Source organism: Myotis brandtii, unplaced genomic scaffold, assembly GCF_000412655.1.
Source record: "Myotis brandtii unplaced genomic scaffold, ASM41265v1 scaffold84, whole genome shotgun sequence".
NCBI lineage: Eukaryota > Metazoa > Chordata > Mammalia > Chiroptera > Vespertilionidae > Myotis > Myotis brandtii.
Genome location: NW_005371410.1, coordinates 4,243,840 through 4,253,837, shown reverse-complemented (window position 1 = coordinate 4,253,837; position 9,998 = coordinate 4,243,840). Strand labels below are relative to the sequence as shown.

At 38.4% G+C, this 9,998-nt stretch overlaps 1 protein-coding gene across 4 annotated transcripts in view; it reads right to left on the bottom strand.

Moving 5' to 3' along the window:
• The window catches only part of WDPCP (WD repeat containing planar cell polarity effector), a 246,207-nt gene that overhangs the window by 95,840 nt on the left and 140,369 nt on the right, over nucleotides 1–9,998 (bottom strand). For all 4 annotated transcript variants that reach the window (XR_314622.2, XM_014532062.1, XM_014532063.1 and 1 more), the window contains exon 13: nucleotides 4,460–4,523. Coding sequence is in view for 3 of the 4 variants with exons in the window: in XM_014532062.1 (XP_014387548.1) it covers nucleotides 4,460–4,523 (64 nt within the window). In the remaining variant the exon portion in view is untranslated. The remainder of the gene's footprint in view (nucleotides 1–4,459; nucleotides 4,524–9,998) is intronic.

The following is a 9,998-nucleotide window of genomic DNA, read 5'->3' as shown; positions in this document are numbered from 1 at the left end:
AAAAAAAAAAAAAAAAAAAAAAAAAACCTCCAAAGTTACTAGCTTTGAAGGGAACTTCTAACCCAATTTCATGTATTTCCTATTATGCCTGACTGATTTGGGGTAAGGATAAACCTAAACTCCTTAACATGGTCTGGACATAATAAGGAGTACAACGTATTTCCCAGAACTGAAAGAAGGATAATGTAGTTGGAAAGCAGAGGGATGAGACTGGAGAGGTCTTAGATGGCATATTAAGGAGTTAGAATTTATCCCAAAGGCAACAGGAAGCTACTAAAGGGTTTTAAATAGAGGACTGAAGTAATAAATTATCACTTTCTTGACCAGGAGTCTGTAAAAATTTTCTGTAATGACCCAGATAGTAAATATTTTAGGATTTACAAGCCATATGGTTTCTTGCAACTACTCAACTCTGCCATTGTAGAGCAAAAGCAGTCATAAACAGTACATAAACAAGTGAGTTTGCCTGTGTTCTAATAAAACTTCCCTTATATTTTTTAAGAACATGTTTTTATTGATTTTTAGAGAGGAAGGGAGAGGGAGAGAGAGAAACATCAGTTGGCTGCCCCCTGCACGCCTCCCTACTGGGTGAATATCATATACTCTTAAGCGTCATGTAATACTATTATTTTGATATGTCTTGAAAATGTAAAACTATAAAAAACCATTTCTGGGGTGGACCTGGCTGGCAGGCCATAGTTTGCTGACACCTAGTTGAGATGATCACATAGGCTACCCTGAAAAGGGAAGAGGTGGATCATTTCAGACACATTTCCTCAGGTCCAGAATGTTCATATTGACTTTTGAATATTCAAGGTCTGTTGCTATCATGCTATATGTCTTTTATCTCTCTACCACTGATAGATGCTAATACAAAAATACTATTTGCAGATTATAGCTAATACATATTTTTGGTGACCCCTTTGTGTTCCATGTAGTGTTAATTTTAGTTTTTCAGGAAAAGATATCTTGGGAGTAGAACATAATTTATATAAGGGATAATTCTGTTTATTTTATAAACTTTTAAATATAAAGAGGTGATATTTCTCAGTATATAGGCTAGACCTATAGACCTCTCGCTAGATAATAATTTAAATAGGAATAGTTGATCTATTAGAAAACATGCTTTTAGACAGTTTCAACGTGGAGCCTCAAATGTATATAGAAGATTCATGAACCTAAATGGGAATGTTGAGGCCATAATGCTCCCTTAAGGCTCATAATGCTTAAGATATACCTTGGGCTGCAAATAAGTTACACTTGAAGAGTAAAGATGCAGCTTTCTGACAAAGATTGTTCACTTTTACAAATAAAAAAGAAAGTAAACTTATTTCTCTCCTTCCCTTATTTTAGGTTCTTATCTTTTACACATAAAAATCCTTATGGGTTAGGGTTAGCCTTTCTGTAGAAAGGTTTGGACTAGGAGTTTAAAACAACATGAAGACTTTCTTTATATTGTTACTGGCTAACCTGAGATTAAATGCGGAAACAGGTATGATTTTTTAAAAAACGTTTAGAAGATGGCTTTGATGATTATGTATTAATTGTCAAAGCAGTAGAAATTATACAACAATCCTATCTAATAAAAGAGAAACATGGTAATTAGCCGTATGACCAATACCCTTCCCATTGGCTAATCAGCGAGATATGCAAATTAATCACCATCCAAGATGGCGGCTAATTTGCATATGTCGGCTCCAAGCCACGGAGCCAGCCAGCGATCGTTGAGCCAGCAATGGTTGATGGCGGCGATGGCGGGGGAACCGGGGTGGAGCCAGCCAGCGATCATTGATGTCGGCGGCGGCAGGGAGCTGGGGATGTCCCGGCCCAGGCCTAACACCTCAGCCTGAGGCTTTAGGCCTGGGAGGAGCCAGCCAGCGATCGTAGATGGCGGCGGCGGCGGGGAGCTGGGGGTGCCCTGGCCCAGGGCTAATGCCTCGCCAGAGGCGTTAGGCCTGGGCAGGGGCCAAACCAGCAATTGGTGTGAACTACAGAGGAAACACCTTTTCTGACTGCTGATTGGTTAAGCTCCCTGTATGCCACTGGTAATATTCTTAGTAACTTGGGTAATAAGAGTCCAAAAAGTGATCTAGGGTTTTTTTTACCACACTCCTAGAGAAAAAAATGAAGGTCTGCTGCTGGAGGGTTAAGAAATGTCATATCCTGTCCTAGCCAGTTTGGCTCAGTGGATAATGCCTCGGCCTGCCCAACGCAGATTCTGGGTTCAATTCTGACCAAGGGCATGTACCTAGGTTGCAGGTTCCTCCCTGGCTCCGGCCCAGGTCAGGGCTCATGCAGGAGGCAACCAATCAAAGTGTTCCTCTCACTTTGATGTTTCTCTCTGTCTTTCCCTTTCTCTTCCACATTCTCTAAAAATCAATGGAAACATATCCCCAGGTGAGGATAAAGAAAGAAAGAAATGTCATATCCTATGAAAGACACTTCTTGAAAATGCCTAAAGAAAGTTGTCATTTTTTCATGGTAAAGGGACTGGAGTCCGTGTTGATGAAAACACCTTGGTGGCTGCGGTGACTGGCAGTGGCTGCAACAGTGCGGTGATGGGGCTGGTGCCTTCCCCTGATCAGCCCGGTCGCCTTCCACAAAGGGAGGCCAGACTGCGGCTTAGGCCCGCTCCCCAAGGGGAGCAGGGAGCAGGTAGTAGGACATCCCCTAGGGCTCCCAGTATGTGATAGGGGGCAAGCTGGGCTGAGGGAACCCCCTCCCCAGTGCACAAATTTTTGTGCACCGGGCCCCTAGTATAATATATTGAGAAAGTTTGCCAGACACTATACATTTAAATATTCAATCTCTTCAGTTCTTATCTTGGCTAGAAAAAGATTGGGATTATAGACATAAAAAAAATAAAGACATGAAGAAAATATATCCTACTGGGGTGAGTAGTAGCAGAGGTGAGAAAGTGGAGATAAAGAGGAAAAGTCAATGAGATTAGAAAAATCTAAAAATTGTTGTAATTAAATTTCAGACACTGTGATGTCAGCATGCATAAAAACCTTACCTCAATATACTAATATGCCTACTCAATTTGACATAGCAAAATACAGATGACAAATAACAGAAGGTTCATACTTTTGCAGTAATTAGAAAGAATTTTTTCATGATCAGTGAAAGCACAATTTAATTGAATGATGAAAAGTTAGAATTTAAATAATAAACTCAATCTGAAGACAAATGACCTAACGTCATCCTACATAATAAAAGCCTAATATGCAAATCGACTGAATGGTGGAATGACCGGTTGCTATGATGCACACTGACTAGCAGGGGGCAGACATTCAAGCAGGAGCTGCCTCCAGCCCGCAGGCCCCAGGCCAGCCAAGGCGGGTGCCGGTGGGGGCCCCTCCCGGATTGCCCCGCATAGGGAGGTGACTGGCCTAGGGACCCTACCCATGCATGAATTTCGTGCATCAGGCCTCTAGTGAATTCATATTTAACATCTAAAGCAGGGGTCCTCAAACTACGGCCCGCGGGCCACATGAAATACAAATATTGTATTTGTTCCCGTTTTGTTTTTTTACTTCAAAATAAGATATGTGCAGTGCGCATAGGAATTTGTTCATAGTTTTTTTTTAAACTATAGTCCGGCCCTCCAACGGTCTGAGGGATAGTGAACTGGCCCCTGTTTAAAAAGTTTGAGGACCCCTGATCTAAAGCATCAAAGCTTAATTTAAACTACAAATGTCTTCATTGTGCAGAAGATTCAGGTAAAAGAGCCTTCCAGTTTTTGTTGTTTTCAAGGAGCTTTTGTTTTATTGTTTCCTTGACAATGAACACACTGAGAAACCAGAAAAGGAACCCTACCTTTTTTGTTCGTGTGATCTCACTGACATTGCGGTGACAGATCTTATAAAATAAGAACCTAATATAGAGCACAAGGATCTGTAAAAAACTAGATTTTACTGTTTATAGCTAATAAATGGGAGGACTAAAGTGTATGTGAATTTATAACCTCTTTTGTCTACTTTACACTGTGGTTACTTTAAAAATACAAGTGAGAACATTCAGAATTTGTTACTTTGCACTAAAATCTAAGGGACAGACTGAGCACATTCAAGATGTATGGGACATGTTTTACCCTATGTCCTAGCTTCTGTATCTGTACTTCAGAGAATGGATTAGAAAGACATTTAAGCTTATTAGATGGAAAGGTGTCATCTCCTCACATCAAGGTACCCGAGGAGAAAAGTTCAAGAATTATAAATTCTTAGAAAACATAAAAAATCCGTTGGGCTCTGGCAGGGAAAATGTCAACAAGTCAAAAGAAACTGGATGGCTATTGACCAGTTCCATGAAGGCAAGGCTGCAAGCCAAGATGGAATAATGCTTTCCCACCATGTGTCTAAGGCACACATGACACTAATCCTTTTTAATGGTCACAAAAGCTGACAACTTACTCAGCCTTAGAACTGAAGGCACAAAATCATCTCTGGGAATGACTCACCATAAACAGGTCTCGGGCACCAATGTCAACAGCTAACAGAAATGCCTTTTCAAATCTCTGGTACCTGTAAGGAAGAAATGTTATCTATTAGTGGCAAGGAGAGAGCCATTTGTTTAATGTATTTATGTGTTAATGTTTTTGTTCTTCTGATGGCAGAAATATTTTCAAACAGTGGAGCCTTTGTCCACTGGGGTCTTTAGTGTGAAATGATGTTGTGCTTAGGAGGAACTGAGGCCAGTGCCTGTGGAGGCCCTTCAGTGCCACTTCCGAGAACAAGCATAGCCTGGAGTGGGTGCTGCTGAATAGAGGGAAAGACAGCTTAGGAAATATTTTTCTCGTAACTTTTTGCTATATTGTGCCCTGTAAAAGTATAAGAACGTGGAGATTGTAGCAGGATAAGAGTAATTAACACTTTAATTATACTTTGTGCGCCTAAGTTAAAAGTTGAGAAGTCAAATATTGACAAGAGTCATTTGTGAGTTTTTTTAAAAATACATCTTAGGCTGTTGTAAAATGACAATATAAGTGGTTTCTAACTATTTTTTAAAAATAATTCTTTTCTACTCTTTTTTCAATCTTCTTTTCCCCTAAAGCATAATTTTGAGAATTTTCTTTGAGTAAGTTTAATTTTAGGCTCTGATGAATGAGAAGAAACTGCAATTTAAATTAGTTAGCTTTATAGAAAGTTCAAGATATTGAGGGAAAAGTATGTCATGAACACATACAGTTGACTGTTGAACAACTGGGGGTTAGGGATGCCAACCCCCACAGAGTAAAAAATTCACCTCTAACTTTGACTCCCCCAAAGCTTAACTACAGTTGGGCCTTGTTATCCATGGGAGGATTGGTTTCAGGACCCCCCGCAATACCAAAATCTGCAGATGCTCATGTGTTATATAAAACAGTGTAATGCATATAGTCAGCCCTCCACATCTGCAGATTCCCAACCATGGACAGAAAATATTGTTTTCAATCAGCAGTTTGTTAAATCCAAGGATGTAAAACCCATGGAGGACCCACTGTATCTATTGAAAAAAAAATCTGCATAGAAGTGGACCCCTGTGGTTCAAAGCCATATTGTTTAAGGATCAACTCTGCACAGGGTTTTGGAAGGAAAGATCTTCTTTATTTTGCACGAAGGCTGAGATTTACATAGGTAAAACTGTCAATTTTTCTGACTCTAGAAATAAGCAGGTAAATTACCAAGTTCTCTGTTCTCTATTTTATCATATTTCAAATAAAACATATAGGAAGTATGGAATATTAACAGATTATACAAATTTTATTAGTAAAATAGCTAAAGAAATTAAAATTCAAACAAACAAGGCTTATTCTTTTAACACAGGAGCTGGTAGGTCCAGAACCGTAAACACTTCAGTTTCCATGTTATGTTTGATGACTGTTATCTGCTCCTGGCCCTTCTTACTAGTATCTCCAGCATTTACCTGAATACATTTCAACTATAGGAGATCAGAAGGCAATTGTGTTTATTTTTGTTCCTGGAAGCTCCTGGTTCCTTATAAATTCAGTGGGGGTGGGATGTAATGAGGCAGAGGACAGAGGATGATGAGCAAGTTGTACTACTTTTCCATACGTTCACTGCCACGTGGCATTTACTCCCATTCCAGTGAAACTTGCCTGGCAATAGTAATCATCCATCTTCTTCTAATGATAAACTTAAAGGTCAGTTCTCATTGTGTGTGCCCTTGGGCGACCTCTGACCCTGTAAACTTCCCCTCCTTGAAAGCCTCTCTTTCCTGCATTTGCAAGTGCTATGCTTTGTTTTCCCATTTCTTAGATTTCATCTTCTTAGTCCTTTTTCCTAGTTCATTTTTCTCTGCCTACTCCATGAGTTGGCATACTATGGTCCGCTTTTACTTATATTTACTCAATCCAGTCTCCCAGGAACATTACCCACTCCCAGGGCATGGGTAATTACATCAGTGACTCACAAATCACTAGGATCCATCTCTCTTCCAAGCAGCTAAAATTAAACATGGCTAATATGTCCACTGATACATCAATTTGGCAACCACATATATGACTCATTGAAATTCAAGAGACTGAAATTGGGGGGACAAGTTAGGATGTACTCTTCATTCTAGATGTGAGGTAATGATGAACATTATGATAAAAATAAAAGAAATGGCATTGGTATCTGGCAGCCTGGTTCACCAGAAGTACCAAAAGACCCCAACTAGATTGCTATAAAATATATGTTAGAATATATCACAGGACCCTAAAAAAAAAAAAAAAGAAAAGGAAATCTTCAACAAAATCCCTGATTGAAACTAGAGTGAGGATCCCTGAGCAGAGAACAAATGGGGGTTGGGGAAGGCAAGGCAGAGCTACACTGAGGGCTATCACCCTCAGGAAACTGGACCTTGAACAAGTTTTAAGGTTAAAGGTGCTAATAAGTCTGAGTCTTCTGATTAAGGCAGGAGCAAAAATTTTCCTATGTTATTAAACTTTGGCAGAAACAATTTAAAAATTCATGTCTAGATTAAAGTACTTTTGATACAAGCCTCCAGGATTACTATAAATTAAAATAAGGCAAATATGAGCTCACAAGGATCATCAAATACACAAGGAAACAAGCTACCATAATGGAAAATTAGAAAATAAACAGGTTTATATATCCATGGGTTTCAGATAATTGAATTATTAAAGTTAGAATATAAAATAACTCAGAATATGATATTTATACTGAAAATAAACACACAATAAGATACAATAAACATTACTAGGTAGGTTTTTCAAAGAATAAAACAGAACTTTTAGAAATGAAAATATTAATTATTGAAGTTAAATAATTTGGTACAGTTGAGAGAATTAGCAAGCTGAAAGATATATAAATAAGGAATTACAATGTTGCAGAGACAGGAGATAAAAAATATAAAGAGGTTGAGCAAGATAGAGATGAAAAGGTTTAACATGTCTACTCAGGGAATTAAATTAATGGCTGAGATGATATGAATCAACAAACACAAGAGGAACAATGTATATCAAGCAGGATAAATGGAACGAAATATATAATTATATGTTTGTAATGGAAATGCAGAACTCCAATAATAAAAATTCTTAAAAATTGCCAAAGAAAAGACAGATCACCTACAAAGGAACTTCAAATAGACTGACACTAGACCTCTTTATGGCAACAATGGAAGGTAGAAGACAGTAGGAAAATATCTTCAAATTATGGAGAGAAAATAAGCATCAATCTTGTATGATGTAACAGTGGAATTCTCTTTCAACAATGAAAGCAAAATAAAGACCCTTCCAGGTATACAAAAACTGAGCACATTCAACCGATTTTCAATAATGGGACTACTAGGGAGCATGCCTCAGGAAAAATGAAAATGACCTCCGGAAAAAAGTCTGAGAAGCAATTGCTTTTAAAAAAGGATTCAGTTAATATACAGGTAGATAAATATGCATGGCACACAGACACACAAAAGTTTTGATATTTTTTAAGATCGGAAAATATTAATTAGCAATATCATGTAAGTCAGAAGGGATTAGTAATATCATGGAACCCGGCCACCTGGCTTTAAAACTTGCACCCTCTACCACAGTGCTGCTCTAATGCTACTAGAAAAGAATGAACTGTGTGCTGGAGGCTTATCGGCCCTTCTTCTTCAGATCAGGTCTCTGGTTCTTGGGTTTTCTGAGTTCAGGATGAGCAATGCCATGTTGCATTCATTAAAAAGGAATGATCACATTGCTTCCACGTTTGGCTCCATATCAGAAAGATCAGCCAGCTCCCTATTGGCTGCTATAGTATGTTAGGAACCCCAAATTCCATCATTTTGAACCCTACAAGTTTAGAGCTAATGTCATTCAAAAGTTATCACAAGATACTGTCAACTACAAGTACATTTTCTCTTACAAAATACCTCTAATGCTTGAGGTTCTGTGTTAGGAATCAAAGGGTTGGAAAAACTGTTGACATTAGTCCTTGATCTTAGGCAACTCACAGTCTAGTAGGAGAGACAGCCATAAACAGTGATAACAACTATCACTTATTAAGTACTAAAATTTTATTTTCCTATAATTTTACTATTTTAATTAATTTGAAACCCAGCTAAAATTTCCCTCTACTTTGTATTGTGCCAAATTAACCACTGGATATAAGTATTTTCTACCAATATCTTTTTCTCTATTTATAGACTATTTTTAAAGATAAACTATTTCTGATTAACTTATTACAGTTCAAAATAAGATACGAAAAAATAAAAGTTTCTTATTTGTTTTTAATTTTTTGTTTTCAAAAATGAAAGTTTTATTAACCTTTTTCATTAATCAATAAATACTGAATGGTATTTAGAAGCCTCTGGAAAGAAAACTTGGAATTGGTTCTCTCCTTTTATCCCCCATATAAAATATATATAAATGTACACTAAAAGGACACATTTGAAGTCATTTGGCTTAGGAATAAACAGGTTTATTTTCATCCTTTGAAGGGAAAGAGTACATTTGGAAAGAGGGAGGCTCATAAAAACTGCGACTGAGTGCCCGGGGGCTGCTCACTCACAGAGGTGCTCCTCTCTGTGAAACAACAGCAGGGTCTTATTTTTGAGTTGTGGGCTCTCCTAGATCACATTCAGGGAACAGGCTAGATCCCTGCCATTCTTTTTCAAAAGGCTGAAATGCAGGAATTTAAAGGTAGAGGATTCTCTTCCCTTACACTGTGTGCTTCTGTTTTGCTCCCGCTCCTTTTCTAACAGGTATATCTGAGCTACCCCGCTCACCAGTTCCTGGCAGGTATGGGTTTGATGCTTACACTGGGAGTAACTGCTCTGAGGTCTAGGCCTCTTCCTTTGCAGAGCCCAGTACAGGGTATGTTGAGGAGGAGGGGCTGTGGTGGAATGGGTACAGCTCTGCCTGCCCGCTTCATTTTGGACCTAAACTGGACTCTTTTTAAAAAATATATATATTTTATTGATTTTTTTACAGAGAGGAAGGGAGAGAGATAGAGAGTTAGAAACATCGATCAGCTGCCTCCTGCACACCCCCTACTGGGGATGTGCCCACAACCAAGGTACATGCCCTTGACCGGAATCGAACCTGGGACCTTTCAGTCCGCAGGCCAACGCTCTGTACACTGAGCCAAACCGGTTACGGCTAAACTGGAATCTTTATCTTGTGTAGGGATTTGTGAAGGCTTTAGGAATCTCCTGGCAATTCACAGGCATTGTTGAGGCAAAATAAGGCAAGTTATAAGCTTTTATGATGCTGTTTACCTACACAAATTCAAATAGCCAACCTACATACTCTTTTAGGCCTTTCCTCTTTCCTGTTCCCAAGCCTGAAATTTGGTTAAATAATAAAAACTGTTTTGAAACAACGTAAAATGCTAAATATCTTTAGTTTAAAAAGATGTTGGAACAGTGTTAAATATGCACCACTTTCCTGTGCTTCCTATTTCTTATAGATAAAAACAATATAATTTCTTCTATCCAACTTTATGGGATTACAGTGATAAGTAAGTTAATATATGGAAATAAATCTGCTTCAGACATTAATATGAAGCCATTTT